The sequence below is a fragment of the Strix uralensis genome, chromosome 11, assembly GCF_047716275.1.
Source record: "Strix uralensis isolate ZFMK-TIS-50842 chromosome 11, bStrUra1, whole genome shotgun sequence".
NCBI classification, from domain to species: domain Eukaryota; kingdom Metazoa; phylum Chordata; class Aves; order Strigiformes; family Strigidae; genus Strix; species Strix uralensis.
In genome coordinates this window covers 12774443-12796309 of record NC_133982.1, presented here as the reverse complement: position 1 = coordinate 12796309, position 21867 = coordinate 12774443, and the positions used below count along the sequence as shown (strand labels likewise).

The following is a 21867-nucleotide window of genomic DNA, read 5'->3' as shown; positions in this document are numbered from 1 at the left end:
AAGCTACACAGGCCTAACAGAAAGGCAGCAAGTTGCAGGTGGCATGTGCCCTTTCACAGGAGCTGGGATGGGGAAGAGGGATAAAGTTCAGCTCTGGGATGGGTTCTGGGGCTGCCCAAGGCCTGTGGAGCTGCACAGCTGAGGACTCTGCCATGATCCTCTACACACCATCATATCTCACACCCTGTGTGGTGCCATCAGGCAATTGCTTGGCAAACAGAAATGCTGCTGCTGACAAATCGCAGTCTTCAGCAACGCAACTCGCTTCCTGCACTGAGACAAAGGGGAAATTCGTACCAGACAACTTCTCCCGGAGGGTGTGCACATCCTTAACGTTTGAATAGGGACCAGATCCCACCACCGTCTTTGCTCCCATCTTGAAGAAGTATCTGGTATCACTTTCCAGGCCATGCACTTCAGTGCTGAAGATATTTCCTGATCAAAAGCAAGTCAAAAGAGGTTTAAAATGTGCAGTTTCAAAAGTATTCAGAGGCTGCAGCAAAGCAGCAGTGGAATTCTGTTGGACCATCAGAAGCGACAGATTTTGTGTCTAAGAAGCTCTAAGAAGTAATTCATACACCTCTTCAGGATTAATGAACTTGCTGCTTAAAGAGCTGATGATACAGACTGTGTGTGGTGTTGCTAGTATACATTCTCCTAGGAATTATTATCTGCCAGCCTGTGTCTGCGGGATGTTTGCTGGATGACAATGGGTACTGCAGCCCTAGACATGTATTACTGCATCTCTCTCAGTAGTCGTGTCCCTGGACTCTCCTATAAGACCAGCATATGCTCCAAGAAAGCTGGCAGAATGAGCTCTCGAATGTTTATTTGTATGTGCTCAAAGGGAGGCAAAAATCAGAGCAGCAGGACTGACCAACCAGGGCTCCGTAGGCAGAGAAGAAGGCAGGAGGAGAACTCAGTGGGGTGTTAAGAGTACCTCAAGGAGGCTCACCTTCTCGCGTCAGCAAGGTCCACATGTCATCTGGCTGCGTGTTGTTGGCGTTGTACAAGATGAGGTACTCCACAATGATGCCGTTGGGCTCGATGGGGGGGCACCAGTGCACCTGGACAGCGTAAGGGTTGAGCGGGTGCAGCCGCAGGTCAGATGGAGGAGTCGAGGGACCTGGCAGAGATAAGTAAAGACCCAGAGTGAAGAGCAGAAAAGAGGAGGAGAGCATTCAACCCGCAGGGCATGACAACTGCTCTCTGCCTTCTCTGAATCCTTATCAGTGCTGCCACAATCATGTTTGCAAGCATAAAATGCTGAGTGACCTCGGTGGCCGGACATCTCCTCGAACCAAGCTGTGGAGCGTGCAGAGAGGAGGCTGCTGAGCCCAGTACAGGGCAGGACTTGCACATCGTGGCCAGCCAGCCAAGGGAAGCGTGACAGTGCTGATGAAACCATGCAACTCGGTTTGAGACAGTGCAATGTTGGTCATATTTGAAAGAACATTCCTAGCACACCCCTGCTCCTTGTTGCTTTCTTCTCCATCTTCCCCAAAGCCCTTCTTGAGCTGCAGCTAGACCCAGCTAGGGGCATGACACACAGCACCTCCAAAGCCCATCACTGCTGTGCTGTGAAGCTGAATACCAGAGCTCTCCCCGACGAGTAGGGTTTCTCTGAACCCAGAGGTAATCCCCCAGTAACAACAACTGTTGCCCTAATTCTCTTTACATGCTTGTCTCTGTTTACAAAGCAGCACTCCTTCAATGGGTTTGGGAAAGCCACCAGGATGTTTAGCAGTTCTCAGCCTTTTATGCACTCAGGGACACCAGAGCTTGCAGGCGACCTGAGATCACATCTCTCAGGGGTACGATAGGAGGGATTTGACAGAGTTTCAGGGAAAGCCAGGAGAAATCAGCATTCAATTCCCATAAATACTCACGGTCAGGAAGGGTGAACCGTTCCACCACGCTGCCGAAGGGCCCATCGATGCCAACACCATTGGACTGCACAGCAAACTCATACCTGGTGTAGGGCTTCAACCCACTAATGAGAATGTCTTCATCCGAGCTGCCGAAAGAGGACACATTCCCAAGGCTGTGAACACTAGATAATTCTCCCACCCGCTGCCGCTTTTGTACCTTACCAGGAGCACTGTAAGAGATTATCCTAACTCCTACAGTATTTGATTTTTCACCTAAAGCTTCACCTCCTGCAGTCATGTGAATGCAAGAGCACTCAGCTCTCAGATACAAAGTAGGTTCTCAGCCTCCAGGATCATTTCTGATGTACTTGCAGAGGAAAGCTTGAAAACACAACCTGGTTATAGGCTGAAAACCTCCACAAGAATCCAGATTTAAAATGCATCCCCAAATTATTATAATCGCTTAAACTCTAGCAATTTTTAAACCAAACTTGTGAGGACCATCTCACAAATCATGAATGCCTTGAGACTGGCCATAACTGCACCTGGCTGTGTTATTAACAGGGAAACAAGCATGTAAAGGTCCAACCAGAGCAGAAAAGATGCAGACACCAGCCAGTAAATGATCCCTTGGTATTCAAGTCATAGACAAGCGCCAGTGCCACATTTCAGCAGTTCTCAATGTATCTGTGACCAAGGCAGACTTTTCTAGCATGTGAAACACCCAGGATTTTGCTCAGTACTGGAGCTTCCCTGCAAGTTCCTCCTGCCCTGTGTTTATTCCCGACATGAGCAATACATGGCAGATGAACCCTTAGCATCCCTCTTTACCTTGTGTAGTATGTAACAAGAGAGGCATTTTTCAGGCCCCAGGGGCTGAAGCGCACAGTGTAGTTGACAATTTTGACAGTTGTGAAGTCAGGTTTCTTCCACCTGAGCCATATGGAAGTTGAGCTGTTGGACTCTGCATAGACTTGGACTGGAGGCAGCGGAGGACCCTTCTGCACAGGGGGATCTATGGTGCAAGACAAAAAGAGATGTGGAGATGTACATGACAGTAAGGCAAGGGACAACAATCGTGGACACAGAAAACATGGAATAAAACAGGTCTAGGTTGTGAAGCCAGCACTGATATGCTGGCCTCCAGTGTAAGCCTAGATGCCTGGCTTAGCCCCTCTGTGCATGCAGTGGGCCACGCTTTTCCTCACGTGTAGAAAAGATCACAGTGAGGATCCATGCACCAAGGTGGTGGTGTGGAGCACAGGAGGCCAGCTTCAGAGCTACCCAGCTGCCAGGCCCACGCCAGGGTAAGGAGCAGCCCAGACTGTTCACCACCCCACACCAGACCAGCAGAGCTGAGAAAGGAGCCTAGGTCTTCAGAGCTTTTACTTTCTTTATAACACAGCAAAAAGCCTGGCATGCTGCTAATTCACATTCTTGAATCTTTGTAAGAGATAAAACCCAGGTTATTTGGCATTTCCAAGACCATCCCTGAGCCACCAACGGGGCCAGAGAGGACAGGGTGAAGGCCACCCACACCCAGTGTAAGAACAACCCTAATAAGAAGGGGGATATTTTGCTCCTTTCTCTCCTTCCCAATGCAATTTGCAATGACTGCCAAAGGGAGTTTCCTTACATCGTGACTTTCCCAATTTTTGTATTGTCCTTCTTCAAGTTCACCTTCTGTAATTTTACCTCTACCCTTCCTTCGAAGCCACATGCCAAGCAGAAGAGACACAAAAATGAAGGGCATTTCTCACCTACTGCTGTTGCAGGGGCCTTTTCTGTTTTGCCCTTCCAAACCGCTGCATAACCATCTTCGTGTTTATTGAATGCCACCAGCTTCACCTCATAGAGTTTCCCAGGAGCTGGAAAAATCAATCAGGGTTTGTCTGGGGTTATTTTTGTTACCAACCCTCCCCAGTTAGACATGTTTTCTTTGATCTCACCATCCGAGAAAGCAGCTTGAACAGAGTTGTAATTCCCAAAAATACAGCAGGGAGTCCCCCATCCACTTACAGGCTTTCCACACTCAAATACTGTCTCACAACTGCTGCACGTATGATCACAACTACTCTCTAGTTCTCCCCTCACTTTTTACAGAAATTATCAGCAGCAAATGGACTCATCCCAGCCATTGTGTTAACCAGTGTCACGGCCTGCAGCACATCATCTCAGGATCTCCTGATTTTTCTCCCTTACAAACTACTGAAGACACCTATGCATGGTGACTCCTCTTCCTCCCCCATGGAAGTAGATGCACTGCACTGTTTATTCCTGAGCGAGGACACCCTCTCCTCTTCACAATGCACTTCCCATTTCCAAAATCCTTTCTGATTTATTCACTGCTGTGTAGATAATCCTTCCAGCAAGTCCTCATGTGCCCTCTTAAGTCACTGGCAGCTTTTGTTCTATGGTGACTATTTTGCCTCCACAGCAGAGTTTCTTGACTTGCAATTTGAAAAGCAACAGCGCGTACAAAACCCACACTGGAAACCTGAGGGTCCTCATCACACACTCTTCCCATCAGACAGCCGTGCACTCTATGGGGAACCTCACGCTTGGACCCGACAGAGCTGCAGGACAGGGCGCTCTGTCTCCAAGTGGTGCTGCCTTCATCCAAAATTCACTTCCCTCTTTCCTCCAGCCTTTCATCAGCTGAAATACTCCTCTGCTGTGCTAAGTAACATCTAAGGCTTTTTTAATGGAGATGTCTAATCAAGGAAACAACTTGGGAGATACGAAGTTCTCAAATAACACTCGTCAGCTTCTCCCTTAAGCAGTCAGCCCATTCAGAAGCTCAGCGAGAGCAGTCCAGACTGTCTTTGGTTGCCTTGGCTGCAGCACATTGATGAATTTTGTTAATTTGGGACGTGCTTGTTCATTCCCTGCCCTGATAGATCACTGCTCTCTTTGCCAGACAACGTAAGCAGAATAAAACCTTTCTTATTGATGCCAATTTTATTATTACTGCACTGATTACGCTCCCAGAGGCTAATGGTACCAATTACTGAAGGCTTTCTCTGCTCCACAACACATGTTCGCGCTCAGAATATAAAAACAGTTCAGCCACATTTTTCTCCCCAAAAGAATCCCAAAAGCAAACAGTTCTGTCTGCCTCCAAGGAAGCCTGATCTGCATTTCCACACTCTCCGGCCACAGGAAAACATTTCAAAACCACACAAGGGGGATGAGACCAAAGGGCACTCAACTGCCAAACGGCCGGGACCAGAGGCTTGGAGGAACAAAGAACCCCCCAGCCCGTCTCTTGCCAGCACGCACACTCCATCTCCTGCCTGAGCATTTGGCTGGGCTTCACTGGGACGCGAGCTCATCACGCATGATGCGATCCAAAACGATGAGGAAGAGCTCACAGATGTGCTGCAGCTGTGGGCAGCTCCTGTTGGAGAATGAAGTGAAGGAAAGGACAAGTCCTCCATCTTCATCCCTGGGTAGGATCAATACAGCAGCCACTTACACGTGAAGCCAGGGGAGCTCCACTACAAGATCAAGCGATTCACATTCTGAAAATAGGTGTATTTTGGATTTCTCAGTGAGAGGCTTGGCTTCAATTTTTATACACAGGCCCAGATGTTTAAGCTCTTAGAACATGTAGACATAAAGCTCTATCAAGCTGTCAAGAAGCTAGTAGGCAGCATGAAAACAGATGTATTTCACTGCATTCCACCATACATTAAATATAAGCAGAATAATCTAGTCCAGATCATTTCAAATCACTAATCTGGATGACTGCATAATATATTCAATATGCTAAATATGTTGTTTCATTCATTTTTCCAAGGTGTTCATGTTGGGCAGATGCCATATGCCATACTTTCCTGTAAGTGGGAAAATACCCTGATCTCCAGGGAGTCACTCCCAGAGGAATGCACTCTTCCTTCATGGGAACGTGGAAAGCAGGATCAGATCCTTACAATTTATTTTTCATGTAAATTATGGCCCTGGTAGTTGCACACCATTACAGAGACTAACTGCTAGAACATAGATGGAAATCAATGAGACTTTCTCAGGGAAAAGCCCTCCTGGTGATACAGGACAGCTTCCTTTTGATTTTGTGGGCTCATGAAATTGCTGTATTTCTTACGTGCCTTTGAACAGCTGCTCACCTCTCTCACAGGATTTCAGCACATACCTCTCAGACAAGATACAAGGTGTGTTATTAGCGATAACACTCTAAGGAGACATGGCTTGCTCCAGAGGTTAGCATGAACACGGGAGAAAAGTCTTCTCTTATTTCAGACAGCTTAAATGGAGAGAGCTGTGTCATTACCAAAGGCAAAATCAAGAAGCCAGATGTTGGGGTAAGGCAAAAGATGAGGAAGTCTTTAGGACAGAGAAGTGGTGGTGGACAAAGCTGGCGCCATTTCAGTAGCAGGACCAGCCAGTGCAAGAGAAAACAAGAATCTTGCACTGGACCAGCACAAGGAACCTTACTGCCAGCCTAAAGTTACAGGAAACTAGGGAAAGGAAATGCAGGCAGGGCTCTTTGCTGGTGTAATAGTTGTGCTATCACACAAAAGAGTAACCATGCTCAAGAAGCTCTGTCCAAAGCTGCTTTCTGCACATCCATCCACCTCTGTCTGAGGCACGCCTTAAAAGGAGCTGTCTCCCCAGAAAGTGCTTCCCCTCTTGCCCTGCTGAGCTCCTGGAAAAAAACAAGGAAAATCAGGAAATCAAACTTGAGCTATCAGGAACAAGCAGTGGAAGAAGAGTTTTTTCTCTCAGGCCGCAGCCCAAACCAAGCCAAGGGGCAGAGCGCTGGCTCCAGTGGCACTGCAGAGATGTGGAGCCGAAGGGTGTTTAGTGACCATGTTGCAGCAGTACGTAGCCTCCAACGGGGAAATTGGACCTTCTTTGAACTGACATGGTATGCAACCACGTCTGAGCTACAGCCTTGTCTGTGCCTAGCCCTGGGACTTCCTGACACCATTTCAAACACTGGAACAGGCTTCCTAGAGAGACGGTCAATGCCCCAAGCCTGTCAGCATTTAAGAGGCATTTGGACAAGGCCCTTAAGAATTTGCTTTAGCTTTTGGTCAGCCCTGAAGTGGTCAGGCAGTTGGACTAGATGGTCATTGTAGGTCCCTTCCAACTGAAATATTCTATTCCATATAAACAAAGAATATTCTATTCTAGCTTCATTCTATTCTGGCTCCATTCCAACTCCATTCCATTCCAACTCCATTCTAACTCTTATCCCACCCTAACTCTTATCCCATCCCATCCCATCCCCTCCCATTCCATCCCATCTCATCCTATCCCATCCCACCCCATCCCATCCTATCCCACCCCATCCTATCCTCTCTCTCCACCAATCTGTAGTTTCAGCCGTGACACCTCTTCAACAGCCCACCTCCCATGGGCCAGCCTGGGTAAATCTCACTCTCCCACCAGACAGCACCACTCACCACATGCAGCTCCCTCACCCTGACATCAAGAGATGGTCCCAAGAGACAGTGTTAGGCCTCTTGCTTGCTTGTTTTTACAGAGGGATCTTAGGAGAGATTTCGACTGCTGTGCTTCCCAGGCAGACATCCATGAGCTGGGAAATCCTCCCAGCTGATTCCCCATCAGCCAGTGTGCAGCAGCACAGGTCACGTTAGGGCTGACAACCTCTCCTGAGACTGCTACCCACTCTGCCTACAAGACCCCTAATGCAGATGTAAGTACCTGCACAGGGTAGCTCCCCTCCATAAAACTAAACCCTTCTAAATCCCAACCACGCCTCCTCCTTGTTTCATGTCCAGACCCCCTGCCTTCCTCAGCACAGCCAGATTCCTGACCCTGTCCTTTACTGTATGCATGCAAGAGCACGTCATTCAACAGTGCAAGGGGGAAAAAAGAGAACATCCACGGCTGGAAGAAACCCGAGCCTCTCTTCCTGACACAAGGATAGCCGATACACGACCGCCAAATCATAAGGAAACCATTAGGGCTTGACGGATGCCCAAATTTAAGGAAGTAATTACAGAAGAACAAGCAGCCTTCTCAGCATCATCATGCCAGAGCATTTGGAACCAATTCAGCCCACTCCCGGGTCCCTCCGCTAACTGACTTGCCAGTGGTTAGAGCTGCGCATGATGATGTTCACATGTGGTTTCCTCAGTGCAATAATTACAGACCTAAATTCTTCAGAGAAACTCATAACTGTTAACACCCTCTCAGTGGCAGGATGGCTGCAACATAGCTGGAAACCTACTTCGTGATGACACAAACTGTCTTTCCAGGTGCTGCAGCCTGGTTTTTACACCATGTATAATATACATGCCAGACGTGCACGATGAACCAGCACAAGAAACACTCGCCCTGCAGTCTCAGCTCACTGGGCAGTAACAGCAATGAAGCAGGGGATGGAAGAACTCTAAGAATCAGAATCCTGTTTCAAGGATGCATCTGCCATGACTCTCTTCTTTCTCTCCATCCTGTATCAATGGGCAAATCAACTAATTGGTACGATCAGATGTTAGAAACGTAACTCCTTATGGGAAACGCCAAGCGCAGTTAGCCAGGGAGGCAGATCTGACTGTGGTGCAGACTTGTTCTCCAGCCAGGGACACTCAACTCTTCTATCCCTTTTCCCTTAGTGGGAGGTGGAGGAGAACACTGACCCCAAATTAGAATGCTGTGAATTAACTCATCTCTGCATTTTAATACAGAGAGATTTCAAATAGCATGCAATTATGGAGTTTCTTAGAAATACACAGGGAAGGAGAGATCATTGTCCTGACTGGAGATTTTCATCTAGGCACTCTTTATAGTGACACAATAAAAAACACTAATTGATTCAGATCCACTTATTAGCGTATTCTAAGTATATTAGTAGCCCCTGGTTAAAAAATACAATCCCTGCTACACTGGCATCAGAAATTTCTGTTTTAAACTCTGCTTAGAACAAACCCCAAGAGCCCCACTCCAGAAATTATTTTGGGTGCTCTTAAAAAAGCTCACAGGGCCCTGGTCCTGTATATCTGCAGCCAAGCAGGTAACTGAGCCTCTTGGAAGCACCCGGGACTGCTACAAAGTGTAGGAGACAGACCCTGGGTTTCCACACCAACTGCTAAGAAGATGTAAACAGCTAACCTAGTCGAGTCAGCTCGTACTGCTTCACTTTCTTCTTTAGTTTTATGGGTCCTACGTCCCAGCTTTCATCTTCAGCACCATCCAAAGGATTTTCATCGCTGGACTCCTCTGGGCCCACTTCTCGGTAGTAGAGCTTGTACCCAGATATCTGGGCATGGTTGGCTGGGGGCTGCCACGTTATCAGGAGAGACTCCATCTTCGCTCGGACTTTTAATTCTGTCGGGGCAAATGGAACTAGAAGAACAAGACAAGAGAAAAATGTTCAGCCACTTGTCTCCATTTCCCTGCTCTACTGAATTCTCCCCGTACTGGGTAGTGAGGGAGGGGTGTGAGGAAAGGCTGTCCCGTGAGTGGGATGTCTCCACCGTCTGACAGTGGAGAATGGTACAGTTATGCTCTACTGTTGACTTTACCAGCTGGGTGATATAGATAAAAACAATGTCACAAGGTCACTATGGGAGTTTCTCAACATATTCTGAGATATATTCAATATATTCTGAGTCTTCAACCACTGCCAGAGTCTGGCTTGGGCTCAGCTCTGTCTGGCAGAATTGTCTATTCACTCCCAAATGTCATAACATGGGAGTTCAGGGTTTTTGTTTCTTTCTCTAAGAATTTTCACAGCTGCACATGGAGGGAGAAAAGACCCACTACCCAGGCAAGCAGCAAGATATAGAGAGGCTGCTGAACAGAAAGATAAAGGTGGGTACTTTGATTTAACCAAAACCAACGGTTACAATTCCCTAATGAAAGCAAGTACCTCTGATTATGCCTCAAGTTCCCCAGTGTCCTGCACACCCTGCCCCGAATCCCAGGCATTACCCAGCCTCCTACCATGCGTCTGGTTGTCTCTGTCAGGAGTCCGATGCTGGGTCCACTCAGAAGGGGCCCCGTAGCCCACGCTGGTGCTGGCCGCAATGCGAACTTTGTACACTTTGTTGGGATGGAGCGAGTAGAGAGTGATTTGTGTCTCATTTCCACCCACTTCAATGGAGGTAACCTGATCTGCTGAAACCAAGGTGACACCATTGAAAACATGGGTTTCCCAGTCAAAGGGAAATAGAGCTGAGCAGCCACAAAGCCTGGCTACCCCCTGCTGGTCTGCATGCCCTGGGCTGGCTTGGCTTTGCCCAGGGCAACCTCACACCACCATGAAAAACTAGAACTAAACACTGGGCAGAACTGATACCGGGACTGACAGCCCCCTTTATCACATTCAGCACTGCAGGTTGCCTTCAGCACCACTGAGCCTGCCTGCAGGGAGCTGTCAGAAACCTTGCTGCTGCTGACGTGATGGCAGAACATGATGGTATGTTCCAGTGCTTCTCACTGCTGTGTTTAAATCCTCACCTTAATTTGAACCAGAACTGTCCAGCAGCCGTGCTTTCTGCAAAATTCACACCTTCACCCACACGAGACTGAGGTTTTATCGCTCCCTCTTCAGCCCACCCAAGTTCGTAAGGGAGATAACAGGAAATTTATGCTGTGAATGGCCTGGGATTTTCACTGTAACAACTAATTGGTCTTGCTAAAGATTCAGATTGCCTGTTTGGTGAATGCAGAGGTCTTGCTTTTCAGCTTCACATGGCGTAAGCTCAGCTGGGAGCGTTGTCCCTGCTATGTAACAGCATATTGCTGAGTGTGATCCCTGGACTGCAAATGTTTCCAAGGTTTTATGATGCCACAGAGCCACATGCAGGCTCAGGGCAAAGAAACAAGAGCCAGGAGTCACAGCGCAGACTACTAATCCAGATCAAACACATGGGAACATGTCCAGCACTTCATCACATTCCCTGTCCTTCTCTTCGCAAGAATCATGACCCTGGGAAGTGAGAAGCTGCAGAGCTTTGATGGTTTTAAGAACAAATACCCAGAAGGATTTGCAAAGCAAGCACACATGGAATTGGAACAGCCACATCCAGCATAGGTAAACGTTACCATCCCCGCTGATGGCTTCTCAGACTGTCTGACAATATAAATAAAACCGGATCAAACTCAACAACAGAGCAACACAGTCTGGCCAGGATACGTGCCTTTTTTTTTTTCCCCAGAAGGATCACTTTTATTAGGCTCCATTTTAAAGGAATCAAATGCATTTACCCTTCTTCCCCAACCAGCATAAACCTCTTCCCCTAAAACACCGATGGCACCAAAGGGTTGCTCATACAGACATTCATGGGGCAGCACAAACACACAAGCATCAGGCCATTCTCCCGGGGACACTGGCTCCTCCACAATCACAGAAAAAGGCACCTCAAAGTAGTGTGAAGTAGCACAGTGCTGCACTGCTGTGATCATCAACAGCAGAGCCAGGCTAAGAGAAGGCTGTTCTCCCTCCTCGGGTAAAAAGGGGTCCCCCCGTTTTCGGCCTTGCACCTCCTGCCCTCGACATGACATGCTGTTAACGCTGCTGGAGTAGAAGACAAAAGCGCCCCCAAATGGTGTTGCCCTCACCTTCCTTGAGGGTGCAGTAGTCAATCTTGTACTTCGTTATCTTGCCGTTACTCAGCTCTGGAGGAGGAGGCAGCCATGTCACACGGATGTCACCAGGAGTCATGCTTGACAGGGACAGCTGAGGGGCAGCACTAGGAACTGGGCAGAAGCAACAAGAAGAAGTCAGTAAAGATGGGAGCAAGACCTCAACACATCTCTGCCAGCTCTGAGTTGGCTGGAGGCCATGACCTGGTCTTGGCCCTGCCACAGCCACCGGTGACATGCTGTCTGTCCCGGGGAGGAACCAATATCCCACAGCTCTTCACCAGCTCAGAGCATCAGTGGGGTGTCTGGGGAGGGAGATTATGGGCTGCTCAGTGTCACCAGGCTGATCAGAGCCTGCTGGCCACGCCACACTGCTCCCTAGGGACCCTGTGTCCACTGCAAACCGGGCAGGTTAGCACAGAGTAGCTCATCAGCCTACGCTGTACTGTGGAGCATGAAGGACACACTAAAGGAAACAGCTCACAGATCCAGACTTCAGTCTGGGAATCCTCATTCCCTTGAGAATCACAGCTCTGTGCTGCAGGCAGCTTTCACGCTTTCAACTCAGCTCTTCAGGCTTCAGACACATACACGTGAGACCACGCAGTTCGCTATGTCAGGAGTATTAAAAGCACGTCATGCACCCTGCAGCATAGCGGGAGCTTGCACAAGGTCTGCCAAAACCATCGCTTCTTGCCTCTGTCCTGCAGTCTGTTGAAAGCTGCACATGTCCTCCCCCGTTGGGCAGCTGTCCTTCTGGCACTCTGCCTTTACTGCTCGCAAAACGCTACATGATAAATGGTAAAATCAACACAAACTACTGGCTCTTAAGGGATCCAACCTCAAGGCTGCTCCCACCCCTACAAACTGCAATAGATGTCTGTCTTCAGAGTTGAAATCAAGTCTGGCCCAGAGTAGGGTTTGGAGCAATATCACGTTAGCCAGGTGAAAGCCCAGAGGTGCAGTTCCCACAGGATTCTCACAGGCCCCAGTGTCAGTGAGGTTGTTTTCATGCTCTTCATCACCCAAGCTGACGATCAGACCAGGGTGCTTTGGTTTTGGTTGGTTAGTTGGTTTGCTTTTTAAAAGGGCTTCCGACAAGAAGCTGTAGGAGCAGCAAGCAGGTTTAGGTTTCTAGGAGCTGATACTATTCTCCATAGCATATTCAGTGCTCACCATGAAACAGGCCAATAACACTTTTTAGGCACCAGTACCCATCTAATTCAACGCACCGTCCTCCAGGGTCTGAACAATGATGGAAGAGGATGTCCGGCTGGCTCCGAGCTGAGAATATGCGACCACATAGAAGACATAGTTGGTATTGGGTTCTAGGTCCTTGACTTGCAGCTCAGTGGTATCGTTATTGACAGCAAACTGGTATTCCACATTGTCTGTCCCTAGAGCCAAGGAAACACTGATCAGCAGGTCAGCGAACTGCCAAGACACTCCTCGAAAAATCACTTAATTCACAAGGTCCGTAAACCCACCTTAAAAATCACTATGTCTTTCTCCAATTTCCCCAGCACCTGCACAAAACCCATCTCTTACATGAATTCTTTGGGCAGAAACATTCAATGCCTCAATGTTAACATCTCCATTTTGACTCAAGCTCCTTAATCCATACTCAGGCAGCTGCAGTTACCAGCTTAATTTTCAGAGGAGCTCTGGCAACAGTTCAGCAAGAGTATCGGCTTGCTGGCTGTTTGGGAAGACAGACCCCAAGAGATCAGAGTGCTTCATTTCAGATTCTCGACGTGAATAATTTAGTGATTACCCCTGTACACAATGTAGCTGTTTAGTATTTCCATTAATAATCACATCCTTTGCATATAAAAATCAATGAGTTGGAGGAAAAAGTAAAGAACAGAAATAAATTTCCAGAAGTGCCTGGTCCCACTAGAATCAAGACAACTCAGCTACGTGGACACACTACTGCTGGTCCATGAGTTAGTTATGTCAGCTAATCCACAGGCACTGTCATGGGCTGAGGCTGACTCCAGAAAATTCCTTTACCTGCAATGGAAAGGGCTTAAACTAACCAGAATTGCCTCACACTTGTCACTAACTGGGAAAAACAGTCAACCTGTGCCTTGTGTCTGGTACCTGCCACACAGCTGTGTTGCACCGGAGATAACACCTACCCACAGCACGCTGGTAATGTAATGAGAAGCCGATGATCTGTTCGCTGTTGTACTCTGGCCGCTCCCAGGACACAAGGACTGTGGTGCTGGAGAGGGACACAGCTGACACCTTCTTGGGAGCGCTGGGCAAACCCTCCCGCACGATCACCGAGAGCTTGGCAGTGGCACAAGCCATGCCCAGGCTGTTCTCAGCCACGCACTGATAGTAACCAGCATCCTCCAAGCCGATCTGATTGATCACGAGGCTCCCACTGCTCTGCACCTTCACCCGCCCGTTGGAGAGGATGGCCTCGCCGTTTTTCAGCCAGTGAATGGTTGGGGCTGGCTCGCCCTCTGCCTTGCAGACAAACCGGGCCGTGCTGGCTCGGGTGCGAGAGATGGTTTCAGGAGCCTGGGAGATGCTGGGTGTAGCTGGGAGGAGAGAGGACAAGTTAACGCAGGAAGGAGGAGGAAAAGATAGCAAAGCAAATCCCTTCTCCTCCCCACTCAGTGCTATGTTTAATTCAGTAGCAGCTTTGCTTACAAGATAGGATTTGCCAGGCAGACTCTAGAGGCTTAATTTAGACTCTGTCCAAAAGGAAAAATAAATTCTGTATCAATCATGTGCTGCATTCCCTGATCCTAGGCTGTTCTCCCTGCTGGCTTCCACGATACTGAAAGTTAATTGGTGATACAGATTTCCATGGGGGAACCCTGGAGAACAAGAATAAGGCATAAAATGGTTCAGTACATACAAGGAACTAAACCCCAAATTAACGAGGTGACTCTCCCACCAAGACCCATCCCAACCCAGGGCCTCCTGGCTCTAACCTGGCTTCCTTCTTACCCAACACAGGCCACAAATGCAACTTCTTGGGGAGCTCCTGGATGTTGGTCCAGGTAATCTACAGCTACCTGGAGAATTTATCCCACTCTACTCACCAAGGACCCGGAGCTCAGCTGCGGCTGTAACGAACTGCCTGGTCTGGGGTTTGTTAGCACGGCAGACATACACCCCTGAGTGATGGGGCTGGCTGGAAGGAATGAGGAGATTTGTCCGGCCCAGCACAATCACATCTGTGGAAACGGGCTTTCCATCTGCAGGGAGAAACGTGTACAAATGTGGGAGGGAGCCCCAAGCTGCCCTTTATGAGGGCTTGTAAACAACGCATCTACTAGAGCCAGGATCACAGCTGGGGAGTGGAGAGACCCTCACATCCCAAACCCCAGACCAGAGGAGGATTCCTACTGGGACACTCAGTGCTTGACTGAGCATCAGCCAGCCCAAGCCAACATTGGCCCAAGGTTTAGTTTAGCCTGTAATAACCAAGAAAGTTCTGTTTTGTATCAAAATAGTCTCTGATGCCTAGGGTGTGCCTGCAATGAGACCCCCTAGGAATAGCATGTTCAAGGGAAAGCTATGCTAACACACATTTTGGGAAAACTGCTGGATCTGCCTGCTGACCCCCATGCACGAACACACACGCCTCCTCCTCTCACTCGTTAACGCAAATGTCAGCAAGAGCACTGAATCACTAACAGCTCAGGGGCTCTTCCCTCCTCTGGGTCCCGGACACGAACCCAAATTTACTGAGCTTCCCAATTCATTCTTTGCCCCCAGCCTGGATCCTGATCTGTAAGGTATCAGGAAGACACCTGGTTCTCCCTGGGGCTCCAGTGCTTGGGTCAAAGACATGGGCTGTGAGCTGCCCTCGCTCCATTCTCCTGGCTAGATGCTCAGCCCTGCTGAGTAGGGAGGGAGGAAAGTGTGGCTCCAGCTCCCAGGTCAGAAGCTGAGCCATCCTACACCATCAAATAGCCTCAGGCTCCTCAGCATGTCATGGACAAGGCAGAAGGCTGGTGCTGCGTACTGCTTATTCTCAGCACTGCTCTGATGTGAGAAACACAGGGACCATGGCGTTGGTACCTCTGAATGAGTGTGGGGGAACAAAGCCAAGAGCCGGGGACAGAGTATGGACCAAGCACAGTCTGGCCAAGGAAAGGCTTGGACGGGAGGTCAGGAACCCATGGCCAGCTCTGGCACACGTTCGCAGATTGGGAGAGCCAGCCAATTTGTGCAGTACCTGTGCAACACCAGACCTTGTCCCTCTCCACCTGCAGAAGCACAGATGTCTTTCAGACAGCAAAAACTCAGCACTAGCCTGCCTTTACCTCCCACAGATTCAGCTGAGTCTGTATCTCCAGACAGAAGCAAGCTGCCCACCTCCACTGTGAGCAGCTGCACCTACTTAGCACCATCAGCAGGGAATGCAGCTGAGATCAGATCCTCTGCCCCCTCCACCCATCCTGGGGGTCTTCAGATGGCCTCACAGTTCAGTGGCTGCATGCTCAGAGGAGGAGAAAATCTGTGCACCCCATTTGCACTAGAGAGGCTTGAAAATCTGACTCCAGATGGTAGCAATTAGCTGACACCACCAAGGCTGGCAAGAGCCAAACTGGCAACCTGGAGTTACAATCCTTGGTGTTACCTACATGACTAATCGTCCAGTAACCAAGCCTGCTCCTTAACAAAGTCTTGGAAAGAAACATGCTTGTATAACACAGAATTGCTAGTGCTGTTAATCCATCTTTTCTAATTGAAGAGTCCACACTGGGAAGCAGAGGGGGACCAAGCAAACACTAAAATAAAGCATGCAAGGAACTGTTTCACCAGCCTTTCCTCCCTTCCCCCTCCTCTTCCCCCCATCCAAAAAACTTTCATAGTGATAATTAACTCTAGTAATATCCACTCTACTACAGGTACCAGTAGCTCTCAGTAAAGCAATGAATAAATGATCTAGCATGGGAAAGCTGAGTATTTGCAATTGTGAAGTGCACGGGATAAACCAGAAACATTTCTGCCAGAACATTTAATCCTTGCTGATTTGATTTCCAAAGTTGTATCCTCTGAGATTTTTTTTGCTCCTTTCTTGTGGGGAAGAGGAAATATTTATATACACTAAAATCACTGCCTGTGGACAAGTCTGGGCTGAAGACCAACCACAATAAATGGTTACAGGGGAGAGAGTCTTAAATCATGACCCGGATTTATGAAAATGACTGAGAGCCCTTTCTGGGGGAGAATCGACTCCTGAGCTGGGAACATCTTCAGTCAGAGCCTCTTAAACTCTGGATGTGACACTCTGTGAAGTGACACTAGCATCCTGCTCATGACTTAGGCTATCAGCCCTGGGTAACGTATGGCTCATTTGTACACCTTTGATGAGACCTAAGCATCTTCTTGATCCTTCCATTGCCAATCTGACCACACTAAGATTTTTGAATAAAAACCTCCCAGCAACATGCCCAGCCACTCCAATCATTAACAGATCTTACCGTGTTTTATAATCCTGCAAGATAATCCAAGTTTTTTTCTCCAATGCAATGGCAGATTCCACAGAACCCCCACTAACCTCTGAGTCCCTGGAGGAGTGGCATAGACCAGACCCCACCTCTGTGACCTTCACTGCTCAAGCTCATACAATGAGGATGACTAATTTAGATCAAAAGGCATCCAGGCACTAGAACTTCATATATTTCACAGGTCAAACAACTATAAAGTGAACTGCATGCTTTGTATCTTTCTAGATTTAATTAGTAATTCTAGTTTGTCAAGGACACCCTACACTGTGACACCACCTGAGCCATTAGGAGCTGATGTAACAAGCACCCTTCCTGTCCCACAGATTTTTCTGCTTTTTAATAGATTTTTAAAATAAAGTATCCACAGGTTCCTCTTGACAACAAAAGCTGAATTCTGTCCCTCATGCTCACCCTGTCGTATCCAGGAGACGAAGGGGGTGGGATCAGCAGCTGCCATGCACTCCATCACCACACTCTCCCCAGCCACCACCGTGGTGTTCTCTGGCGCGGCAATGATGGTGACATCTCCTCCTGCTGGCTGGGAACCTAATGTCAAAAATAAAAAGAAAAGTCTTGTCCTTCCAAATTGTAAAGTCCCTAGAAAAACACAGAACATAGAGCCCAGACATCTCGGCCGTGCTTCCCCACGTAGTCTCATGTGTGGTAAAAGCTCATGCCCAGTTGGAGGAGAAAAGCAGGTCTTGCTTTTACATGACTACAATATTTTTGCTAAAGAAATTAACTAAGGGGTGCCCTGCAGATTTACTCTAATCATCCTGACCCTAGTGAAAATTAATATGGGGATTTTCACATGGAAAATAAATAAAGTTTCAACCTAGCACCTTCATGGACTGTTGCTAAATGGATGTTTGCAAATTAGATAAAACAAGACACCGCTATCCTCAAACAGAGCAACAGCAACACCACACACCCTTTGCCAAGGCATTGTAACAGCTCAGAAAGAATCTAGTAACTTGGTTAAAGAAATTCTAACATCCAGACACTGTACTGTAAAGTGCAATAAAGAGAGGTCAAGCCTCTGTGTCCAGGCCTTCACCTGATGGCACAAAGACTAAATCAGTCATTACACATCTGGAGGAGATAAAGTTATTAGCTTCTACGTGCACAGACAAACAGCCAACATGTAAATCAAAGCAGTGCTTACAGGAAGATCTACAGGCTTCATTGCACAATGTCTTGAGAACGGGATGGGGATTTTTTTTGCTTGAAATGAACCTTCTGCCTGTGTCTGCCCACTGCTGAGCAGAGGTTAAAGGGAAGGTTAAGGAAATGCCTTTCCAGTGGCCAAATTTCTGTTGTCAGATAAAAACAACCGGAGCACTCTTGAGCAAACCAGACTGTTCATGACCCTTGACAGTAGCAACCCTGTTCTTCCAGCTCTCCCAAATATGTCTAACTCTGACAGACGCTTTTGTTGTTGTTCTCATGAAAGGAGAAATAGCTGCAGAGGAGTCATGTAGCACAAGAAATTCTTAGGCCTGCTCCAGGTGCTCCCATGACCCAACAGAGAAAGTTGGTGGCAGCACGTCTCAAACAAAGAAAAGCAGGAGCTTTTTGCACAGCACACAGTTAAACTCGCTGTCTCAAGATGCTGCAGCGTTCAAAACCAAGAGGTTCAGACAAGCTCATGAAGGACACATTTACTGGAACTGGTAAATACAAAGGTCTCACTGCAGTCCCCAGCCCAAGATGTTCCCACATCCCTGACTACCAGATGCTGAGGGAGATATCCAAGGAAAACACCACATCCTCCCTGCCTTTTTTACATGCTTTCCTCTAGCATCTTCTGTGGTCACTTTTGGAGATGGCACCACAATGGCTGGACCTCTGGCCTGACTCACACTGGCCATTCGTGTGGCATCCAAGCAACACTCTTTCGTACTTGACTTTCTTGTGAATATAAACCAGAGAAGCTTTGGCCTCAGCACATAGGCCTGCCTGCAGTGGCAGGAGGCTACACACTGCTGCACCGAATGCGCTGCACTCTGCCCATCCCCAGGCTCACTGCCATTTGCTCTGGTGCAGAAGTCTTGCCAAAGAGAGTTGGTTCAACACTGAAATTTTCTTGCAGCCTCTACACGAGTGAAAGGGATTTCCATCTGTAGTATTATGTGAGCACAGTTTAAAAGGAGCTAGTAAAATCCCTGCGGCACCAAGGGAAAATGGGAGAGAGCAGGAGCCAGAGCTTGTCCAGCAGATGGAAGCAGAGACCGAGGAGCGCCCATGGTCCCCAACCTGGGGCAAGGCTGGACCACACTAAACTGCAACCCCAGCCCTGGGCAAACACCAGCAGTAAGAGCTGCCACCGGGCACGAAGGAAAAGCTAAGCCAGCCACCCTCCCTCCTGCAGAACAAGTAGAGTACACAGAGAGCCTGGAGCGTACAATCTCCTTTTGTGCTTCCAGCACGGTGTGGGCTGGCCAGGGCTTTGCTACATTCATGTACATTAGCTGATCACATTGTCCATGGCTACAGATGCTTTCAGCCTAACAGCCATCACGTCCAGCTGCAGCAGGAAAACTTGGGGGACAGAACAGGGACAGGAAGAAATCACATCAGACGATAGATTCAGAGGCCTCATTGAGAAACAGATCAAAGTCCTGGACACTCTTAACTGAGGCACCAAGGCTGGGCTCAAGAACTACTGAGACAGAAAATGGGCTTAATGTAAAAACAGGCACAAAAGCTTCCACAATGGGCATGTAAGCTGAAGGATCAGAAAAACCCAAGACTCTGGAACAGCAGCTTTCTTTTAACTCCAGCTCGAGTTCAGCAAAGCACTAAAATCCATGAGTAATCATTAGTCCTGCAAAACAACTGAGCACAGGGACTCCAGTGAGACCCAGCCGGACGGGTGAGGATGCTCAGCACATTGTTAATGCGAGGCCTCTACCCTTTCTCTACCCTATACAGCAGAGAGAGTTGAGGCAACATTGGATAAAGAACAAGGAGGAGCTTTCCAGCCAGGATTTGAACGGAAACACATAAGAAAGCATCAGAAGCAAAGGAAAAGGCTTTTACAGCAGCCATTACAGGGAAGGCCACAGTGCTGGGAAGACACTAGAGAACCCAACGAGTTGTAATGAGGTTGGTTTTAAGAGTGAGCCAGGGAAAGAGGTGCAAAGGAGCCAGGGGAGGAGTTGCTCTCTGCTGAGGGGCTGGCACCATGGCTGGACACAGTCGCACACCTCCGCAGACCCCAGGCTCAGGGCCGGCTCACCCTGCACAGGCCTCAGCAGGCCTCATCTGCCCACCCTGGAGACCCTTTACCCATTTTTGGGCCATGGCAGCTTTTGATGAAAATGAACAGGGCAGCAGTGCCTACACTCCAGGCCCTTGGAGCAGGAGTATATGGGGACAGACTTCCAGCCTACCACAGGAGTGAGCTGCTTTATCCAGCACCACCGGCTGCTGCTGTACCTGCTGGGCAGAACATGGCTGAAACACGTCTGTGAGCATAAAGCTGCCCTTTTCTGCAGTGCTGGGGGAAAAAATAAATTTAGAGCAAAAAATAACACCAGCCAGATGGCAATACACTCTGTGCCAGATTTCCAAGTAGCTTTCTCTACCAAGCTCAGGGCAGAGGAAGAGAAAAAGCTCCTCAAACCTGATTTAAACATTCGTCTCCTGCATTCAGGTGCATGGTCCCAGGTGCTGGCTGGCAAAAGCACCTTACAGGTTATAGAAAATTCATGTGAAGGCGCTTGTCCCATGTCACTTGGTCCCTAGACAGCTGTCTTGTAGTGCTGCCAGTCAGTAGGAGAGGGATTTTACAAGCTGCACAAACCCTCACTCTGAAAGAGCCCCAGGAGCCCAGCTCTGCAATCTCCTGGTTTAGCAGAGCCGCTGCTGTAAAAGCACAGCCTAAAGGTTCACCTTTCCTTGCATTTCTCCTGGCTGGGGAAGGAGCAGCGAAGCACTTCACCACACTCACCCGGAACAGTCCCGCAGCAGCACCGCCTGCTGCCCTTCCCTCTGGTGCTGCCCGTCCCGCACCCTGGGTGCTCTGGAAGGGAAAGAGCAAGGAGCTCGCTGAAGGCCGGGTAACCAGCCAGCAGAAACCAGGCCTGGTGACCCAAAGGGCTGACAACTGGCTACTGCTCAGCTCCATACTTACTCTGCAGAAGGTAGAAAGAGAGTGGTATCAGGGCTTCCTCACAGTCAGACTCAAGGTCTCTCTGACAACCAAGAGCAGTAACAGCCATAGGGATCTGTAGCTCAGACACCTATTTCTGCTTTCTTCTCCCTTGGCCAAAACTCTGGTTTCAGCCTTGAAAAACTATTGGGAAAACATATTAGCCCAGACCCCACATCTGTTTGCCACTGATTATTATTGAAATTATATTACAAAAACAAACAGTTCTGCTTGCTTTCCCAGTACATTCCTGGGTGTGTGCATGGATGAATGCCCCATATACTGCTTGCACACACAAACGCATTTCTTCTCCAGCTTTGTATTTCACTGTGGGTCTGTCAGAGCAAGTCTACAAGTCAAGCTCCTCTTTAAATTGAGCCCCCTTTAGAGTACATTTTTCACTTGTTATCTCAATAGGCTGGTTGGACAGGGTGGATCACAGGTTAACTGCTACGAACTGGGTTTCATTTGGTTTGAAGAGTTTCCAAGAACAGCACTAAGCTAACCAGGAAAACCCCCACACAGGGGATTCCAACGAACATCAAAGAGTAAAACCAACGTGAGTTTTTTGTCTCCACTGCCATTAAGATAATTTCAGGTCAAGAGGGAATATTGTTAGAACCAGAGGAAAAAAGAGCTGCAGTTCCCAAGACATCTTTCACTGCCTGAACAAAACAGGTCACTGAATGCACCTGCGCCATGCTGTCCTTTCTGTGGTACTAAAAGCTTTCACAGTGCTGCTATTTAAAATTTCATCTTTGAGATTCCCCCCTTGCCC

At 48.4% G+C, this 21867-nt stretch overlaps 1 protein-coding gene across 2 annotated transcripts in view; it reads right to left on the bottom strand.

Moving 5' to 3' along the window:
* Positions 1–21867, bottom strand: part of IGDCC4 (immunoglobulin superfamily DCC subclass member 4) — a 105114-nt gene that overhangs the window by 16398 nt on the left and 66849 nt on the right. The window contains exons 5-16 of one of the 2 annotated variants that reach the window (XM_074880546.1): positions 17345–17479; positions 14513–14668; positions 13592–14002; positions 12683–12847; positions 11427–11564; positions 9807–9977; positions 8973–9206; positions 3632–3739; positions 2703–2886; positions 1890–2017; positions 956–1126; positions 298–435 (exon numbers count right to left, since the gene is read on the bottom strand). In XM_074880546.1, the coding sequence (XP_074736647.1) occupies positions 298–435; positions 956–1126; positions 1890–2017; positions 2703–2886; positions 3632–3739; positions 8973–9206; positions 9807–9977; positions 11427–11564; positions 12683–12847; positions 13592–14002; positions 14513–14668; positions 17345–17479 (2139 nt within the window). Of the gene's footprint in view, positions 1–297; positions 436–955; positions 1127–1889; positions 2018–2702; positions 2887–3631; positions 3740–8972; positions 9207–9806; positions 9981–11426; positions 11565–12682; positions 12848–13591; positions 14003–14512; positions 14669–17344; positions 17480–21867 lie in introns of both variants that reach the window. The other variant, XM_074880545.1, reaches the window with a different exon arrangement.